The 21303-nt window shown below is 41.1% G+C and overlaps 1 protein-coding gene across 2 annotated transcripts; it reads right to left on the bottom strand.

Moving 5' to 3' along the window:
* Positions 1-1221: 1221 nt before the first annotated feature.
* Positions 1222-20797, bottom strand: LOC104054651 (protein yippee-like 1). 2 transcript variants are annotated; one of them, XM_054082442.1, is made up of 5 exons: positions 20495-20797; positions 16764-17046; positions 8102-8145; positions 6562-6670; positions 1222-5626 (listed from the first exon to the last, which is right to left on the bottom strand). In XM_054082442.1, exons 2-5 carry the CDS (start codon positions 16878-16880, stop codon positions 5537-5539), a joined length of 360 nt encoding a protein of 119 aa, XP_053938417.1. In that variant the 5' UTR covers positions 16881-17046; positions 20495-20797; the 3' UTR covers positions 1222-5536. The 2 variants fall into 2 exon arrangements, with proteins under 2 accessions (XP_053938417.1, XP_053938418.1); XM_054082443.1 differs by lacking the exon at positions 20495-20797 and adding an exon at positions 19659-19847.
* Between the last annotated feature and the right edge of the window lie 506 nt (positions 20798-21303).

Raw genomic sequence — 21303 nt, 5'->3', positions numbered from 1 at the left:
ACCACTGCAATTACGCAGGAGAGTCATAGCTACATGTTTTAACACTGAAACACTAACCAAACAAGGAAAGATAATCATTAACTTCAGGAGCTGTTAACCTTCAGCATTTGGCCAGTGAGGAAAGGGCTGCCAGAGCAAAGTCTGTTTTAGTAAACAGCAAAAGAACAACAGGAGAAACTACCTGGTTTTATACACTGAGTAGTTAATTAAAGGGCATTAAGTTTGTGTCCAACCTCTGTTGTGAGACTTCATTATAGAAGATGGGGGGAAAGGAAAAAAAATTGCTGCTAAAGCAAAATCCATTGGCTTCATCTGCTTGGGAGCTGGAAGAGCAGAGGTGATAAAGCATGGCATCACTGAGGGCTATGAGGCTGCAGTTCACAGGCTCAGTCAATTATCATGACAGAAAACCAGCATTTAGGCCTAAAACTTGCTGCAGGACTTTAATCAGCAAAGCAGCACTAGGCAAGTGGTGAAGCAGCCCACTCTCCCCTGCCTTCATGTCACAAGAAGCAGCTGTATCAGCTCCCCAGCACAGGGGCAGAGTCCAGAGGGCAAGGGAGGGGCACATCAACTGTCCAGCATTGATTCAAAACAGCACAAAATATGTGATCAAGAATCATTAATGCTGCCTTCTCAAGTATTGCAGCCTGGAGGGGAAAGAAGAGGAAAAAGGACAAGCAAAATGCTGCAGACTTTGTACTGTTACAGGTATCATAAAGAAGGGAACTGAGAAAGGAGAAAGATAAAAGAGGAAGAAAGGGAGGGTAGATAATTCAAGTAGACAAGCAGAAGCAGATTTATAGTCTTATAGGTAATGACATGGAGCACGCCACCCAGTGCCATCACATTTATTAGCCCATCGGGGGAAACATAATTCATTGCTGAAAGGAGATTAGAGACAGATACAGCCTCTTGCCCTGAAGTGCAGCTGTGAGGAGAACTGTGGGTTCCCTGCCAAGCCTGAGGTTCCACAAATGGCTCAAAACAGGCAAAAGCTCTAGAAGTAGCAACACAACTTTCTGTATTTTGGAACCATTAATGAAAACAGAAACAAATATTTAGTGGTGGTCTTCAAACCACACAAAAGTCAGATTCAACTCATATTTATAAGTTTAAGAGCAACTAAGAGCATTGGCTTCTCTGGCTTTATCACAGAATAAAGCATGAGAATTTAATTAGCAATAAAAGAGATCACAAAACCAACAATAACTCAACAGAACAATTGAAAGCTTTTATTGTGATACCTCAAGTAGATACAATATAGTGAAACAACAGATGATGTACAGAATTGCTAGGACAAAACAGCAACACAGCCATGTCACCTGTAAAAGAAAGCACTGTAAAGAGTTTAAGGAACAATCAGGCACAACTCATCTGCCATTTATGACTCATGCTTTAGGTCTTAAACCATTTGTAACAGTCCTTTTAAAAGAAACCTCTCAAGTCTGTCCCCTTTGCAGTAACGTTCATACTGCTGGTCGGCTTAACATGAGTCTCAAAGCCACATTTTCATTCAAAGAAATGTCACAAACTGTATTCCCCCCTCCTCTTCCACAGTGAAGTGTCCAAAATGTTTAACAATAATTTAACAGCTTCTTCCACTCACCATTATCAACGAATGGAGATGTTCCAAATTTGGTCTGTGAGACTGTAGGTCACTGCTGTTGCCATCTGCTGAGATGAGCGTGCAGAAAAAGCTCTACAAGCATTACCTGGAGGGAAGCTAAGAGCACCAAAAATGGTACAACGGCATTCATGGCCTCCTGCACTAACTTGATGTACCAATAAGAAACATATGGCCACTCAGTTACGAGCACAGTGATGACTTTGTCAGAACCTCTGAAGCCACATTTTCATTCAAAGAAATGTCAAACTGTATTCCCCCTTTTCTTCCACAGCTGCAAAAGATGGAAGCACACAGGGCATATCACCCAGATCAGCCATTATACAAGGTCTTGCCACTGGGAAATTAAGATAAGAATTATAGTAAGCTTCATTCATACAGTTTGTCACTGTATGGGTTACAATGAATGAGGGGAATCTCATTCTGCCCCTTTTTACTGGCAGATAAAACTGAGAGCGACTGCTAAAAGCATACAGCAAGAGTGGTTAAAGTTGACAAGTCAGCAATCCCTCACCAAATTCTGCAGCTTACTTCACAGCAAGTTTGCAACTGTACAGAATTTTTATAGATGGAAGCATTGCCTTTTATTAAGAGAGTAGAGTTACCAAAGAATGACACTAGTGTTTTCAGGCAGACTCGGTCCTGGAACACCACTGTTACAGCCATTATTTTGGACCTAGGTAGAGAATGTGTGGTCAGCTTACTAAAGTCACATCAAATTATGATTAATTACTTTAGGACAGGTGTGGCTTTAGAGGTTCAGAGGAAAAAAACCACCTTTCAATACATGTACTTTTTTGCTAGCAAATTCCTATGCATCCCAATGAACACTTCTTCTAAGCCAGCTCATAGTCAGTTCATTTGGTCCAAGAAAGAGCCAGCAAGAAACAAAGGTTCACAAAAGCTTTTTGTTACAGTTTATAAAAAAACAAAATACAAAATAAATGTTAAGACCAACAATAAAAATAATCAGTACAAGTAACAAAAGTGCTCAAGTTGAAGGGGAAGTAAACTTGCCCAGAGCAAACACATACAAACTTTAAATATAATCTTTAATATATTACAAAAATTGGTTAGAGGGAAAATGCTTTTAGTAAAATTTTTTCAAGTAATTATTTTTCTTTCAAATGACTGCTGGAGGGTTCAGTGACCAGACTGACCTCTTCGCATCAGCCAGCAGCCATTGCTGTCTGGATTCTACTTTCACCAAAACCAATAACAAGAACACTCTACATCTTTACAAGGCGAGAAAATCATTGACGCTGCCAAGCAATACAGGACATAAATTCACTTATTTCCTCAACAGAGTGAACATCAAGAACATTACACGGCAGCACGAAATAATTCTCTGCTAGTTCTACTCTTCGCTCATTCTAAGCATCAGCTCTTAAAAAGACCAAAGCAATATTGCTTTGTTTTGTTCTCTTAAAAGCCATAAACGTCACATACCAGTTCATTAACTCTTTATGCCAGTAGTCTGAAGCTCTATGTGCTAAGCACTTGATGAAGTCCCAACCTTTGGCATCAAAGTTAATTAAGGTTTTGGTGAAAATGTCCAGTTTGAAATATAAATAATGCACTGAAAAAAGAGGTTGAGTTTCTAAGTAAGAATCAGGCTGTTACAGACAGCATTAACTTATAGCCAAACCCCCAAATTTAGAGAAAAATATTTAGTACTTTATATATTTTCTTTAATTTCAACTCTCTACTGAAAAGCAGCCATTACTTTTGTCTTCAGTCCAATGTACTGCTGCAGCAAGTAGCCAGGAAAGAAGGAAAGCCCAAAAATACACAAGCTTCACATAAGCCTGTTCACAAGTTTCAACATTGCAACTGGACTTTGAAGCCAACACATTTTGCTGACAGAAGTTTTAGTGCCTTTTTTGTTGGCAACATACATAATTACAATGGAGAAAACAAAACCCCAAGAATTCCAGGTTAAAAAGATCAAGAGACAGGCAACACCAAAGCCCATCTTGCATCAATGGCATTGTTCAAAGGAGACTTTGAAGCTCGATGCTGTGAACATAAAGTAGTAACACGTAAGCCACAAAACCCAGATTGAACACGACCTTACCACCTCAGGACTCTGGACTGAAGCCCAACATCTGTAACTACTTCTCTAATTCTTACATTTTTAATTCACAGGTATAGATCACTACTACATCTTGAATGCAGTTTAGCCAGCCTGCATCATAGATAATGTGCACACAAGTGAACTCTCTTCCTCTCCATAAAGACACCAGAAAAATGTTTTAAAAATTTGTATTGCTCCTACCCATTGGCATAATTTTTTATGTATGACAACATTTCTAAAGTGCAGAGTTCAGAAAGCCTATCAGATTCCCAAAAAACATCACAGCAGCAACAGCACCCAGAACTCATTATGCAGGTGCTATAATAGAATTGTTATTGAGAGAAAGTTATTTTGTATTGCAAGGCTTCGATATAATTCAGTTCTAGTACTAATATAGTGTTAAAGTTTTATTTTCCCAAAATGTTTTGTCCTCGAGCATTAAAAGGATTAAAAAAGTCTTCAGAGACTGTTTAATTTGAAAATAAAGTTAGCAAATTTTAGTAGAGCATTTCTTTCACAGTTGCTCAGAATTTGCATGCACAGATACCAACAGCTAATATTGCGCAACCACTTTACAGAAGTTTCTCTCAGTAACTCATTCTGTTTAAAAAACAGCATAAGAACAAAAGAGAAGGGGAGTTTCATAGAAATTTTTATTATAAAAAGGTACTTGGGGATGATTTAGCCAGCAAACCAAGAAACCCTTTCCCCACCCCCGAGTTTAACACTGTTATTTTATGAAAAATTGAGTCAAACTTCCCTTCCCTCCTATTACCCTTCTTTTTCCCCCCATGATAGGCTCTGGCCATTTCTCATAAAAATACATATTTTTGTTCAAATGCAGCAGAAGCAGAATGCTTCAAGTTTCCTTATTATCAACCTCTTTGTCCAGTGCATTAGGACTACACAGTTACATGGAACCAGCCATAAAACTTCACAGATACACAAGTCCCTGTTACTGGCAAAAGGTACAGTACCAAAACTTTCAAAATTTTTTTATAAACCGACCAATTTTTTTTTCTCCCCAAAATAGAAGATGTATATATCTTTCTGCCTTTTTAATTTTGCAAGCTATAGTTTTATAAATTTCTTATCCAGCAAACTCCTCAGGGAACATGTTGGTCTTTAATGAACATATTCTATAGCATTATCAATTTAAAACTCCTAAGGGTTTTAAGATACCAAACCTTTAGCATAACCTTTCCTAACAACTTGAGACCTGCGAACTTCAGTCAGTGCAACTGAAGGTTTTTTTGAAGTGAGCACTGTACCTTTAACCAATTCACCTACAAGATGTACATAGGTTGTGGTACTCAAATTTAAAAAAGAAATTAACTACAATACTGCATCCTCTTCACTGCCAAACACATCAGAAATTGCTACATATAAAAAAGCACTCCATCCCATACATTCTTTCGGATTGCTCAGATACAGAACTTCTACAGGACTGGAGTGTAGGTGTTTAGGCAAGAAGCATGCACAGCAGAAGGTAGCATTAAAGGCATAGGTCAGAGAGATGCTAACCAGTAAAATCCATTTTCAATTAGTGAACTGTTTCTCTAGTTTGAGAGAGTTTAGAAAAAGGTCATCCAAAATGTTCCAAAGCAACTGTTCACACAATAATACACGTACAAAAAGAGGGAACTTACACAAGGAGAAAAGGCAAACATGGCCTGAAACAGCCACTTACACTACACTACTCATTTGTGAGGTTTCAGAGTTCAGTGATATTCTCAGGGCCACTCTACCCAAACTCTTCCTTTACTTTGCATTAGTCTTCGTAAAGCACGTTCCACAGAGTATTGTCCAAACAGAAGGAAAAAGGTTATGATTCACTCCCAGCCATTATCTTTTATCATGTGGGCAAGTTCAATGATAAATTTTCCTTCTTTGTATTTCTGACTACTCTCAAAAGCGTGTTCCTGGAAAGAAGAAAAATCAAGACTTAACTTGGGGAAATTAAATATTTTAAACAATCTTGCACTGTAAATACAAACTAGGAGACGTTTCAGTTAACATCCCGTGTCGGTTATATGGAATCAAGGGAAGGTGGGAGGAAAGGTATGATGAAGAGGGCTGAGAAGACAAGAATAAGATTCTCATAAGCAGAACTGGCAGGTCCACTGCACAACAGATCTTGCTTTAGAACTTCCCACATTCTCTCACTGCTCAGGGAATTTTAACGCTTTTAAGTGAAGCTTAGGAAATGGCACATTATCCGAGTTCGGTTTCCTTATTCCCAGAAGCAAGGAAAAGGAAGAATGGGAAACTGTTCATAATCTCTCCTCTATATTAATCAGAGGGAATGCATTAGAACAACTTCTTTCTGTAAGACCTGAAGCTATACTGAATCAATGAAAGTGCTACATATGAAACCCAGAAACTAACATTTTCAAAGCATCAAACTTGCAATACAACTGCATGACAGTTAACTGCAAGTGCACAGATAAATCTCAAACAACAGAATCAAGTTCATATTAGTTGTAGGCTGTGTAAATATGCTCAGTACCATTTATCATAATTCATATATTTCTATACAAACCAACTTTTGGAACCCAAGAAATTAAACACCCACTTTGACAATTCCTTCCACCCAGTTCAGTGGTTGGTAATCTTGCAAAAAGATATTACAGAACTATTAGAAAAGTGTAATAGCACCTATAGCTTACACTTATTTTGCACTCCAGGATAAAGTTACTATCTACTACAACATTCCAGCAGATATAAGGAAAACTATATTAGTCTGATATAAACAAAAGCATCAGAACTAAACTATCAGTATAGGCGCAACACGAGGGCCTACTCAGATATCTATGCTTCAAAAAATAATTAGCAAACACTTAAGTATATTGCTTACATATTTCCATCCAAGAGTGGTCTTACAGTTTTCACAATAGATATCTGCTACAGCATGTAAACCTGTCAGAAGGACTCTCTCCTCTGCTGGACCACAGCCCACATTTACCCTGGAAAAAAGAAGAGAAGTTGCATTAACTGCATGAGAGCATTTCTTACCTATTACCTACCTTTTCTTCAGAAGACAAAAAAATTGTTTAAAAGTGCCTAGCTTTTATAGTACTGAATAAGCAATTCCCTCTGTTACAGTGAGCTGAAAAGTAGGAAGAAAAAAGCCTTTTGTTGTTTGTTTTTCAAGTGGCTACTCTAATCCAAGAATTGGTGATGCCCACTTACTCCCATCAAAAAGATGCTAAATGGTGAAAACTTTGAGAACAGAACATTAAAGAGTAACTGGACATTAAAGAACATTAAAGAGTAACTCCACAGTTTTGTGCTTTTCTTCAAAAAATTTAAGGCCTCTATAATGGAAGTCTGTACAGTAAATCAGCACCAACAGCTGAATTTAGAACCAGCTTCAAAATAGCAGCAAGCGAAAAGCCTCAAATACTTCTTTGCTACAGATCAGCAGGCTAAGCCACGACAAACAGCAATATCAAACCAAAACATCCCATGAAGTACTGCATTGAGCTAGTTTTTTCATGAATAACAGTCTATGCAGAAAACATGAGACAAGACTAACCCAAGTTTTTAATACAGTGTTATACAGGAGCAAAATATTGCTATTTTTGCTGTTGTATTACCTGATTCTTACTACTACAATTATAGAAGAAGTCCCAAGTCATCACCGAAAGACTATTTATAAAGAATTTCTAGGATCTGCAATCAAATCCTTTACAGTTATAGTTCCATTATCCTGGTCTAAAATAGACTAAACGCTTAACTGCACTTTTTTCAAAATGCTGCAACACAATAAACTGCTGAAAAATAAAGAAAAAATGCAATCTTGCATACCAGAGACTTAAAATATATCCATTAACAAATTCAAAGAGCTTTGTAGCACAGGTATGACACGCTTAAAACTGCAAATATTAGGCTTGATAATATCTCAGAGACCTCTTGCCTCTAGCATATTTACAACATTCAAGGTCATTTAAGATGTACCAAGCTTACTGAAACATTAACCTCTAAGTGTATCTAACTCACACTGTAAAATTCTTCTTTAGACTACAGGAGAGTAGTAAAAAAGCAAACTCTAAAGCAAATTTAGAGTGACGCAACATAATTTGACTTCTGGAGTATCTCAGAACAGCAACTCTTACTCAAGGCAGTTACTATTACATACACAAAAAGAACTTCACATTAACTTCCTCCTCTAAACATTCAGCTATTAGCAGAATTACTTAAAATGTTAGATAAACTAACATGTGCAAATGGATACTTGCGAACAAGCCCAGCAGCTCTTTAATAAGCTGGTGAGTAAAGCCAGCACTAAGAACAGGGCAAAGTACAGCTACATTAATTTCAACTGCTTTCCACTTATGAAGCATACAAGAAGTGTTACACTCTGTAGGTAATGTGCACAACCATGACATACTTACACAGAATTGAAGAGGTAGGCTCGTCCCTGGCTTCCCTGGAACGACTGCATAAAGAAAAGCACTTGTTAAAAATCACAAAAAAAAAAACAAATAAAAAAAATAGCTCCAGAAGGCTGCGTTAGTAAGTATAAAAACACAGTACAGACAAACTATTTCAGATTAATTACTTCATACCTGGTGAAAGACTTTACCCAGATTAGAACTTTTAGCAATGATTTTAAGTTGATAAACATCATTGTTCAAAATAATACATCCATAATGCAAATCAACCATTCTTCAGCCCTCTGCAAGATATCAGTTATTTCCTAGACATCCTTCATGCTAATTAAAATAATCTGCTTTTAACTCAAAGGGGATTATTTCCATCTCCTCTGTCCTTTACCACTGCATACAGATGATAATTTATTTCAATTTCATTGCATCATTTGATGTAAGACAGTGAAATTCAGGACCAAGCATAAAACAAGCATGCTGTATTCAGGAAACCATCTGCTCAGTTTATAAATTAATCTTTATTTTAATAAAACAACCATTAACATCAAGTGCCCAAGCACAGCCATACGCTTTCAAATCTCTCACATTCCTGACAGATTATAGACAAAAGATGACTGTTCAGACTTTCTTGTCTGGATCTAAATTAATGTTTTACTTCAGAGCAGTACAGTTTAGAAGCAGAACCCCCATCAGTCACACGTACTCAGGGTTGGTTTGGCTGGTGAAACAGCTTCAGTGCCAGTGAGCTGCATCTGTGTTCCCATGGCAGCTCCTCTGCCATGCGCTTGGCAAACGCTCACAAAGGCCTGAGCCTATGATCTGACAGCCTTGAGCTATAAACATCCTGGCAAAACTGATGAGCAGACCACATCCAGCCACAGGCAAAACATGCAAAATGTATGTAAGGCACATCACTGCTTTCATCTGTTGATTTGTTCCTTCTGCATGGAATTACTTTATAATTCAGACATAGCCATTATTTCCCATTTAAACAAAATCACACCAAAATGGGAGTTTCTCATTTTTCTCTCTTCAATACCAAATTCCATCTTAAAAAAAAAATCCCTAAACTGTCTTAATTTCTTTTTCCTAGAAAACGAACAATTTTCCCATGCTGAAGAGAAAATACTGCTATTTTTAAGAATCATTGCAGTTCTGGTATTGAAGATCAAAGATCAACTTTTCTGAAACCTACATTAGATCAACATGTAAGTTTTATCCAGGAAAATCTCACCTTGAACATTCCTGAGTGGTTTTAGTAACATTAGGCATAGAATCACAGGCAGAAGGATCTTTCTACAATAGATTCTTCTTCTGACATGTATTTAGTTACATAATTAGAAGTCACTGGACACCAAAGTAGATATTTTGCCAGTCTGATGATTAGCAATAAAACACAGGTAACTGCTGTAGCTTAACTACTCAGAACAGTTTGCAAAATACCAAAAATAAGATGTATAAGTCAAAAGTATATAAATACACACTTTATCAACATCAACCAAATTATATACCACAACAAAGAATGTCAAAAGAAATCCATTACTCCAGACTACCATAAGCAGCAATGGTGGCAGTGCAGTTACTCACAGCCTTAGCTACTCAAAAATCTCACCTTAAGATGCAAAGCTCTTAGTAAGAGTTTACAGCATTGATATTTTAGCATTATTTTAGCAACCATTTAAGAAAATTATTAAATGGAGATTAATATTGACAAAACATATTTCTTCATCTACAGCAAAGACAAAACAAAAGACTCTATCCACTAGCCAGAACTATGAGCCTTACTTTTCAGAAGGCAAATGACAAAAGAAATAGGCTACGCAGTACACTGAAAGCTCGAACTTCAGGTAGGACCATCTTGGCGAAGAGACTCAAACACTTCTCACAAAGTGGGCAGAACGGCACAGAACCTGCAGTCTGTAGCCTCTACAGCATTAGCCCTGAGCTCCAAATTAGAGCCATCATCTCACAAGCAATAATGAAGCAGAAATGCTTACTGCAGATGAACACAAGCTATCCACATATGTACTCTCAAAACCTTCTCAATAACAAACGAGCATGTAGCCTGAGTCAACTGCACATGAATTTAGGCAACTGCAGTTGTGCAGCCCCAAAACTTAAAAAGCAAAAGGGAACACTTACAAGGTCCTCTTATTCACTGAGAAGTAAGCTTCAACTAGAAATCATTGTTTCATGTACCCAAAATTAAGAAAAAGAACTTTCAAAGCCATGATGACGTTTTTTTAAACTCAGCTACTATAAAAATTCTTGCATTAAAAAATTTCAGCCTTTTCTCCTCACTTTAGAAACTTCACGCTGTGAATTGGAATTCACAAATCCTTTTTCAGACTTTACCAAGAAATACTCACTCCTATTGAATTAATCATGTGCTAGTTTCTCTATTTACATGTAATTAAATATGCCAATTGCATGCAAATTAATGTGAGGTTTTTGACTGGTCCTTCAGTCACTTTTTAAAACTACTTATATGCCATAGTTTATTTTACCCAGCTAGCTGGGAAAGAGAGTCCAGAACAAATCAATAGTCAGGAAACCTTCTGAACTACATTATGCAACCATTTCTGCCAAGTTTATGTTTGGTCTTGACTTACTATCACCTAATAAAAGCCCTCCTTTGACACCCCACCCCCCCATTCCTCAAAAATCAGGCAGAGGGCAGGAACAGGATGCCAGGAATAACAGAAAAAAAGCAGCTCTTCCTCTCTCTTGTTCCATAAGCTGAAAAGACCTCTAGCCAAATGAAATACAAACCACAGGTTGGAAAGTACTACTTTAGCTGTTCTTTTTTCCTGATGTATTTTTCAAAATTACTTCTCTTTTCCTGCACCCTTTGCTTTGCTGCCATACTCCCCATCTTCACTGCCTTCTCATTTTCAGGATTATTGGCGTAAAGCAGAGGGAGAAGGAACACAAACCAAAAGCTTTTCCTGGGACAGTGGTTTTAGAGGTTCACAAACACCCTGCTGTGAAAAGCTGCTCCACTCCCACCTTCTCCAGCTTCCTGTTAACAGAGCTGAGCCAATTCATTTCATACCTTCATCCTTCTTGCCTACCCACACATTTAGGGCTAAATACTACATTTACATGCCACAGAACAAATGTTTCTTTGCCCAGCTGGGAAGAGCAAGTTCCTCCATGTCTACACCACTCACAGGTAACTTGTCAGCAACCTATTGTAGCTTGTGTTACTGCATTCTGGAATACAGAACCTGGATCTTGCCAACTCAGACTTTCCTTTAAACCTTGTGTACAGCCACAACATCAATGTATTGAACATTCAGTGGTCCACAATCCATTCGTGTGGAACTTATGCACCAACTGAAGTAAATATGCTCTAAAGATACAAATTTTTTTAACTCCCATGCCTTTTAACTTTTTTCTTATGGATTTCTTAACATATCAGAGCTTGGCAGGCAGTTTCTAGCTCACATGAATAGCTGAATTTCCTCCTCCTGAACACTCTGTCCAAACAACACAAAGGCACACATCTGTCACATATGCCTTCTCTTGGCCACAGAATATTGATTTATTATCAGAGAAAGTTAAGTAAGAAAAAGATTTATTATCAGAGCTTTACTTCTTGATGCACCTTATTTCTAGAAATGGAGAGGGCAGTTCATTCTGGCACTTAAACTGCTTGCTAAGCTTGTAACTTGGCTATAGAGTATTTTGCCTAACTAGAAAAAAAAAATATTGAACAAACATTTGTTCTTACCAGCACAGTTTCTCACACTCTGCAATGTTAAAATTCATATAATCATAATGAATCATAAAGACTGTCAGGTTAAACACTGTGTTTGTCAATTCCTTGAAGGAAATAAAAGAGAATATTTTAAATGGCAGTGTCAAGGACTTACAGGCAAAACTCTTCAAACCAGTGTCCAACAAACCACTCTTCTACAGAATAAACATCACCTATGCAAATGCAAACTTCTCCTTTGCAAGGTTTGTTCAGCACTGCTAAGATTGCTAGTGCTATGCATAAATCATAACTAAAGCAGAAGATTTTATTAAAACTGCCATAATCCCAAGTCTGAAATATGCCTCACCCAGTAGAGGAACTGGAAGACCATGGCAAGTGTGACCAACTGTCAATTACGATATCAATCAATTTTCTGTTTCGAAGCTGGGCAATTTATCAGTTTAACTACTATTAGCAGTTGAACTTGCTTTAAATCTGCTTCTTCATGGTCTTTAATTTTGCATTGATTTACAAGTTAACTTTGCCCCTAGAAAACCCCCATCTCTGACTATCTGTCCATTCCTACAGGATGATCCACAATATCTGTAACTTCTTATTTCAGCACAGTTAAAAGTAGGATTTCTGAGCAACACAAGCAAAATTGTCATCTGACAGATCTGTCATCAATACATTTTGTAGCAAGGAAACTTATAAAGTTTCACTTCCACATGAGTAGGTACCTAATTCTGCAGGTATGATTTGCATCTCCAAGTTAAACCTGTCATTGCCTCCAACACCACTATTAGCTGTTTTACCCTGGAGAAAAGGGAGCATCAGGGAAGTAGAACATGTCTTCACTGCCCTAAGGCATACCTGAGGGCAGGGGTAGGGGGAGGGAAGCTACTAAAAAGCTTACATAATTAATTATTCCCCACAGATGGGATTCGACTGTGTGCCCAGAGACCATGCTCCACGGAAATCATCCAGAGAAACTTGGCATGTTTTAAAGGTATGACAGACATTCTTGTAAGCAAGTCAGAAAGGCATTAACAATAGCAGCCTTGAACAGAGCTTGCAAGCTACTCCTAACATGGAGAAATAAAGAAAGGCAGTTAAACAAGTCCAGGCCAGGTAGGACCAGTTACCTTGAGTTTTACAACATCCTGAATGTATTTCAGAAATAATTTTGTTGAAACATCCATAGAACGTTTCCTTGCCTATTTTCCAGCTCCTTTAAGCATTCAAATCTATTCTTGAATGTTTTCCAAACACGGCTTCTCTTCCAAAAACTAGACTCCTCCCCCAAAACTAGAAGCTCCTTGGGGGGGGGGGGGGGGGGGGGGGGGAGGGGAAGGAAATCACCAGAATATTTATGAAGTTAAGCCTATTCTCAACTTTTTCAGCAGAGAACAAAAATGGCCTTCAGGCAGACAACAGGCCCACATACCTTTCCAAATACTCCTTATATCACAAGCAAAGGAGGATTACTAAACTGACTCAAGCTAAGAACAGTACATTTACTTAAAAGATAACAAAGGCTTAAAAAAAAAGAAAAGAGTCCTCTTGAACTCATCAGTTAAGCAGTGGAAGACAAAGACTGCTAAGCAAGAGTAAAACTGTCTTGGCATCTATTAAAGCTGAAGACTTCTCATCAATAACATAACACCAGACATACTGAATGTCTTGGAGAACCAAATTTAACCACCAAGACTCATTTTTTACCCATAAGGTGCAAGGATTTCCCAGTGATGTCCATGACTGTTACATATACCTTTATGTAGAACTTGTTCTTGAAAATATTGACACATCTAGCCTCGTCTGTGCCTTCGCATGACTTTCTGCCCCTCTGGTGCAGGTACACTTTGCAATGAATAAGACAGAAGAAAGCAACAGCATTTATGCAGGCACTTATAGAAAGAAATCCAGATTTTGTTCCATCCCCAGCATGAAGGCACACTGTAAGGCAAACCAACAGTCTTACAAGCAGTTCAGCCTTGAGTCAAAAAGCATTATCTTTTGCAATATATCCATTAGGTTCCAAGATTTCTATTAGTTATTTATATTTTTGTAATTTGTTGAACCTTTCCTGAATTTCTAAACAATTATTGGATCTTAGCATACACAAGCTTTTCTCAGGTTCTTTGGAACTTACGCTCTCCAAGCAACACTTGCCTCCTATGAAATTAACTACTGCTAAAAGTCACTGCACATTCTCATCATTTACAAGCAAATCAGAAGAAAGCTCTTCCAGGTTAGCCTTTCCCAAAACTTATATTACAATCTTCAAGAACAGCATACTTACCACATTTTGTACAGACCAGACAAGCAGCAACCTCCCCTGGACATTAGTCTTGCAGTTTTCCCTCAAAACTTAATTACATTTTTTTTTTTTTAAATTGTTGGGACTTTTAAAAACACCGTTATCACCAGCAATATATATACACACACTGTTTGGTTGCTTTTTATGCACCACCTGAACATTTTACAATCCAACAACTGCCTTCTATGGCACGAACGTTTTGCCTTGCTCTTTATTAAGGGCTCATGGTCACTTGCCAATAGAGGTTACCTCACTTCTGTGCCTACAGTCACAGTAAGGTACTATTCTAAAAATATCCATTTGCTTCTTTAAAGAAATAAAGCTGCAGATCCTTTCCCTGTCCTCTGAAAGCTCTCCAGTTTAGTGAGGACTACTATATTCCTTCTAATAGTAATTCTTAAAAGCATTCAACATTCACTTCCAAGTCTTTGCCAAGGAAGCAGCAGGTCCAGCACTTGCAGACTTGTCCACACCACAAATCCATAATGTCTAAGAGGTACCTAACACTACTTCAAACTTACATTTATTTCAATTAATATCCATCTCCATTGGGTAAGTTTTCTTATGTATCCTTCAAATCAATGTCTTTCCCAAGATAACTGCGGTTATAAATTATGACAACTCATATCAGTGCATGCATTCAGCTGTACAGACTAATGTGTGTCAGCATTTCCACTGATGATGACCTCCCAGTCTGGGAGTCTTGTTCTCAACTAGCCTTCATCCCTAGTACTCCCCTGTCCCCAAGTTCCTCTCTAGATGCAGAAAATACAAGGTTAGAGTGGAATTACCTAGAAATGTATGCTCTAATCACTGACACTCAAGAGGATTTCAACACTAGGCAACAGGTCTAATGCTTTTATAGTCGCAGAGAAAAACTACAGGTAACTATTAATTTACTTGTGCAACTTATGCATTTTTATATTGTCTTATTAGTCTGCATTATTTCTAAGCTATTGCCAAGACTTAGCTGCCATTTTATCATCAGCAAGTGCACAAGGGAGAAGAAAAAAAAAAGAGCCCTTCGCACTTCAAGACAAGAAAGATTCTCCTTCTCACACAGAATGGAAACATAATGAAAAGGTGATTCATGTCCACTGCCATTCTTGTCAGACGACTGGCATCAGCCATTCTCAAAAGAGAAATTGCAAATCTGTATTGAAATCTGATATTTCAAGGACCAAAGGGATGACTGACAAATATGCAGCACTGTATTTTTCCATGACAGACCAGCATTTAAGAGTAACACCACTCATTTTACAGCACAGCTTCTCTTGAAGTTGGAAACATTAGTGTCAGTTATAACAAATGCTTATACCTCAAAGCACATTAGAAAGCTACTTGTAGCTGCTAATGTAACTGCTTTAAATCATGTTGTATTTGGGCTGTTTTTCTCCCAACTACCCAAGAGAAGAAAGCAACAATCACCATGCATCCAGGGTAATCAGGGCAGGGGAATATCCCAACAAAGCTACACCTGGGTACCAAACACTGTCTGCCTCCATCTGCTGAAGATTATTTGTAGCACTAGGGCTCTGGAGTGATACTGTACACTATGCATTCTGAAAAAAAGCAAGACAGTTTGTAACCAAAAATTGTATTTAGGTAGTGTTATCCAGAGCTTAGTTTTCACCTAGGCCCTCAAAGTGAGGGGGGATGGACACAATCAGGTTGAGCAGCCCAATTCTCTGCTCCTTCAATTAACCCAGTTGCAGGCATACTTTCTCACCACCCAAAGAAAACCTCAGTTCAGAAGTAGCAGCAAGCTCAACCCCCCATGTCTTCAACACTGAAGAGCAGTATCACCTTAGTGCTGCTGAACACACACAGAAGCAGGAACAATAGATGAAGGTAGCTAGAAAGGGTTTGCCACTAGAGACTTTATTTGACAGAGTTATATAGAAAGCAATTTGTATTAAAAAGTCTGCAAAGCAACTGTAGCGTTTTCTCCAGGACACCATTGAGAGCAAATCCATCAGAAATTTATCTGAAGCAAAGACTGAGCCAGTCTGTCAGGTACTTATCCCAAACTTCAAGCTTTCCTACATATTTCATACACCACAAACCTTGGTTTCTTCCAGCAACAGGTAAGGAGGACAGGCCTAACCTGTTTCAAGGATCCACACATCCTCTTAGCTTAAGTTTATATAGTCCAACTACTTGGCTAATCATATTCTTTAGGAAGTGGTATACAGCAGAAATAAGTGTGTTTACAGATTCCGTAATAGCAGTGAAACATTCTGGAAAGAGAGCTTTGTGGCCTTCAGTCAAATGACATAAGATATAATCTTTATCTGGAATAACTGTGCTTAGAATAATTTCCCTACCCAGATATCCATATTTTCTTCTGACAGTTTTCCTTCAGCAGACTTATCAGATATGACCACTGACAAACAGTATCTACCTGACAGCAGGCAGAGGTTGTTAATATGGGGAATATATTAGATCAGCCTTTGTGCCACATTCACAGAATATTTTCCAGAATATATCCAACCCTCAGTACACAACACATGACCCAAGAGTGAACCCAGGGAAGATACTGAAGTATGCATCAATTGGCATTCCTTATCTATAGGGAGCAGTAACACAGCGATAACCATTTTGGTCAAGAAACAATTTGCGAGGTCTCTAAGCAAACCACTTGCCTTGGAGATCAATTCATCGTGATTGGCTAGGTGGGCTCTGCAGTGGATGCAACTGTAGGTTCGGTGACAGTTTGGCAGGTAAGCCTGGAACGTTTTTGATTTTGTCATTTTTACCATCTCTGCTGGTGGCTCCTCACTCAGCTCAGGGCTGGCACTTGAAGAATTACAACTTTGCTGAACTCGCTGACAAAAGAAACACTGGAATATGCAAGCAAAAGCCGTTGTTGTTCTGGAGTGTGTGTGGCACTTTCCACACAAATGACAGAAGAGAAACAGTCACAACCTGTAAGTAAAAAGATCAGAACAATTAGCAGCTTACAACAAGGCCAGAATAAACTTGTTATTCAATAGTTCCAGAGACAAAGCAAGTGTTATTTAGATCAAATGCCTAGTTATGCTAAGGGTCCTTTTTTATTTCCTATGAAGTTGTTCAATTAAAGTTCCATTCAACACAGCAACAAGCAGTTCTGCTCCACTAACAGCATCTACTCCATCACATTTCTAGTAAAGGAGGAGACTCAAACCATTCTGCATGAAACATGAGCACTTTCTACTATATACTAGGTATATTCTTTAAGACATCCATGCAGAAAATCACAGCAAAAAGACAAGGGGTTTGACTGGCAGAGTAGGTCAGCACAAACACCAGAAACCAGAGCCAATACAAAGAATTTACAGTATCTCAATCCAGCTATTAAAATGAGCATGCAAAACACTTATCACAGTTGTAAACTGCGTGCAGGGCAGCAGTTAACCACTCTTCTAGCAGTGGGATTCCAGTCATACAAACAGAGCAGATAATGAAGGCCACATAGTTTATGGGAAGTAGTCACTGCGCTTCAGCAAAAGTCTTGAGAAAGTAATCTCTACAGCAGGCCTAGCACAAGAGAAGCACAGCAAGATTTAAATGGGTTTGGGTATTTTGTTATTTGTTTTGATGGGGTTTGTTGTTTTTTTTTTTAAAACCTTAAGCTTTTGAATGCAGGAGGCAAGACTCAAAAACTACTGAGGGACTTGCCACAATAAAACCTTTAGCACAAAGAACTGCAAAGGCAGAGATAAGCCACAAACAAGACATGCAGCAGGACATACGCAATCCAAAAAAATAAAGGAACCATGGGAACAAACTGCCATCCAAAGCACTTTTCTACACAACTGAACTACTTTTCTTAGTCACTGAAAGGGAAAACAGATTTGATAAGGGATACATTAATACATTTGAAATATAAACCCAGTTAGCATGAAGAACAGGATTTAATTATTAGCAGTAATTTAAACAAATATTAGGTATCTGTTGTCCCAAGACAATTAGAACTGCAAAAGGAAGAGTGATTACAGTGTTTAAAGAAAACATCTTGCTTTTGTGAAACAGATGGATATTAAGCCACATTGACTAGAGGTAACAGATTACAAGAGAAAAACAGAAAACAAAAGAAATACAATCCTACAAGCTAAATGCTCCCTTTAAACTCCCAGCTTGAACTCAATGTCAGAAAGATGCAGATTTTGTTTAGACTCACAAAAATCAGAAAAAACCCAGGGTTTCAGAAGGAAAGCAAAGATGTTTAGCACAGTACAGACAGAACTGCTGGGTGAATCATATCAAAAAATATTAAAAGCCATTCTGAAAACGGGACAAACTCAAAACATGACAGGAGGAGGAGGAAGAGGAGGAGGCAAGAAAGACATTAAAGACATCTACATGGAAAAAGAATATCAGGATCATTCCTTCCTTTGCTTCTTCAAGATATTTTAAGGCTCAGAAGTTTGGAGACTTTAACCAAATTTACAGGAAAAAAGAAAAAAGACATCTGCTCATATACACATAAATGGAAGTGAGGAGGAAAAGAGCTGGTATAGCCCAGCTCTAGCTACCCATTTCCGAAGTAGATATGATTTCTCTAGTTAGAGGGCTGAAATACACACCCCAGGGTTTCAGAAAGAAAGCAAAGATGTTTTGAATGTGGATTAAGCCCTCAAGATCAATAACTGAAACGCGAGTTCAATGCTTGCAGAAGTTCAGTAAGTTGAACATAAGAGGAAAATACCATTCTTCAGGGCATTCCTAGAAGCTGTTTAAGTTCAAATTTCTAAAGGCAATCCAGACCCTCAGCTCCAATTGCAGAATCATATAATAGCGTCAGTTGGAAAGGACCTTAGAAGTCCCATTCATCCAGTTCCACCCCGTGTGATGGGCAGGGACACGTCCCACTGGACTAGGCTGCCCAAAGTGCCATCCAACTTGGCCTTGAACACCTCCAGGGATGGGGCAGTCACAACTTCCCTGGGCAACCTGTACCAGTACCTCACCAGCCACACACTGAAGAAATTCCTCCTTATGTCTAGCCTAAATCTCACCTCTCCAGTTTATACCAAATGTCCCTAGTCCTATCACTACAAGCCTTCACGAACAGCTCCTCCCCAGCTTTCTTGTACCCCCTTCAGGTACTGGAAGGTTGCTAGAAGGTCTCCGCGGAGCCTTCTCTTCTCCAGGCTGAACCACCCCAGCACTGTCAGCCTGTCCTCCTATGGGAGGTGGCTCCAGCCCTCCGGTCATCTTTGTAGCCTCCTTTGGACCCATTCCAACAGGTCCATCTCCTTCTTACTTTGATGATTCCAGAATTGGACACAATACTCCACATGAGGTCTCACAAGAGAGGAACAGAAGTCCCTCCCTCAACCTCTGGTCACACTTCTTTTGCATTCAACATACTGCATCCCTCAACTACAGAAGGTAAAGAACTCAAAGGTCTTTTGACAATCTTGTATTTGATAACACTCTCCCCCTCCATCCGACACTGCTCTCTCCCCAGGCGGCGATCCAAAGCGCTCCCCACGCCCAAGAGCACAGCCCCGTCGTTTTGCGCTGCTCAAATCAAGGCTCATCCCACCAACCGTTCCTCGGCTTCGCTCTCGCGACGGTGACTAAACCCCGTCTCGCCTCGGGGACTCAGCACAAAGCCGGGGGGCACGCTTTTCGCCTTATTCCTGCCCGAGAGCACCCCGGGCTCGCTCCAGACCCACGAGAGCCCCGCACCCACAGGCGGGCGCCTCTGCCTGCGCTCGAGGCGCCCCGACAGCCCCGAGGTGGCGGGGGGGGGGAAACCCCGCCCCGTGACGTGACCGGAGCGGCACCGCGGGGCCAATGGGCGTGGGCGAGGCCCCACCCCGCGAAGGACCCGGATGTGTAAACAAACACCCCGCGCAGCGTGGCGCAGGGGGGGGCCGTGCACGGGGGTGGGGGGAGGGCCGCGCCGCGAGGGGCGACAGCGCCGCTGCTCCACCGCCCCCCTCCCCGGGCCCAAAGCCAGCGACGGAGCCCATGCAAGCCGCGGTCTGGTGACTCGCGCGGGGAGAACCCGCGTAAAGTTAAAGGCTGAAAGGCGGGAGCCTCATTTGGTCTTTAGAGACAGAGGAGTAGCAAGAGCAGAGAGGCGAGGAGGAACCAGCGCTGGCTGCCCGCTGGGAAGGAGCCACCGCTCCGTCACGTTTCCGCCCTCCCTACCCCCCGGAGCGCGAAGCCGCCGCTGCGGGGGACACCGGACCCCCCCCCCGTCCACCCTTCCTTATATAAGCCGTCCCCGCCCGCCCGGTACCGGCGGCGCTGCCGTCATTTCCCGGCACTATAAATAGCCCCGAGCCCTCCTCTGGCCCCTGCTGCCCGTAAACCACAATGGGGGCTCTCCTCGCTAACATCCCCACCAACCCCCAAACTCGGGCCCCGTACTCACCGCCGCGCCGGCTCCGCTGCCCGGCCTCGAGCGGCGGCGCCCTGGAACCCGCTCCCTCGGGTGGCGGCTGCCCGCGCTCAGCGCCGCAACACAAAGCGGTGACGAAGGAGGAGGGGGGGGGAGGGGGCGGCGGCCTCCCTTCGCCTGAAAGATGCCTTCAGCGGCGGCGGCCAGGGGTCACGGACCGTGACCGGGCACGCGCGTCCCGCCCCGAGGGCCGAGGCATCCTGCCCGCCACTGTCTTTGTTTTGCTACTTCCCCCTCCTCCCCAGGCCCGGGGGCGCTGCAGCCGTTAAACGTGCTACCACCGCCGCCGGCAGCCAATCGGCGACCCGCCACGCCCCGGGGCGGGGACGAGAACTCGCCTTTGGGGCGGGGGGGGGGGCTTTCCGACCCCAGGCTGCGCAGGGAGGGGGCGGGCCCAACCGCCTTTTGGCACCGCCCTCTCATGATTCGGGTTTGTGGTGAGGCGGAGCACGCGGCTGACTCCGCCCCTTCTGGCCACGCCTCCAACCAGATGGATTTGTGGATGGAGGCGGAGCTCGCGGCTGGCCATACCCCCTTTCGGCCCCGCCCCTTGACCGCCGGCTTCGCTGAGGAGGGGGCAGAGCCCGCGGTTGGCCACGCTTCTTTTGGACTCGTACCATCGTCACTCGTACCATCGTCGCCCTACCCCCTCACCCACCGGCTTTGCGGAAAGAGGGGCGGAGCTAGCGCTATTAGCTCCGCCCAGCTTTGCCCTGCCCCCTTCGCCCCGCCCCCTCTCAATTCAGCTTTGAGGGCAATGTGGAGCGCGCTGATGGCTCCGC

This window comes from Cuculus canorus, chromosome 17 (genome assembly GCF_017976375.1).
Source record: "Cuculus canorus isolate bCucCan1 chromosome 17, bCucCan1.pri, whole genome shotgun sequence".
Classification (NCBI taxonomy): Eukaryota; Metazoa; Chordata; class Aves; order Cuculiformes; family Cuculidae; genus Cuculus; species Cuculus canorus.
This window is presented reverse-complemented; position numbering and strand designations above follow the sequence as displayed.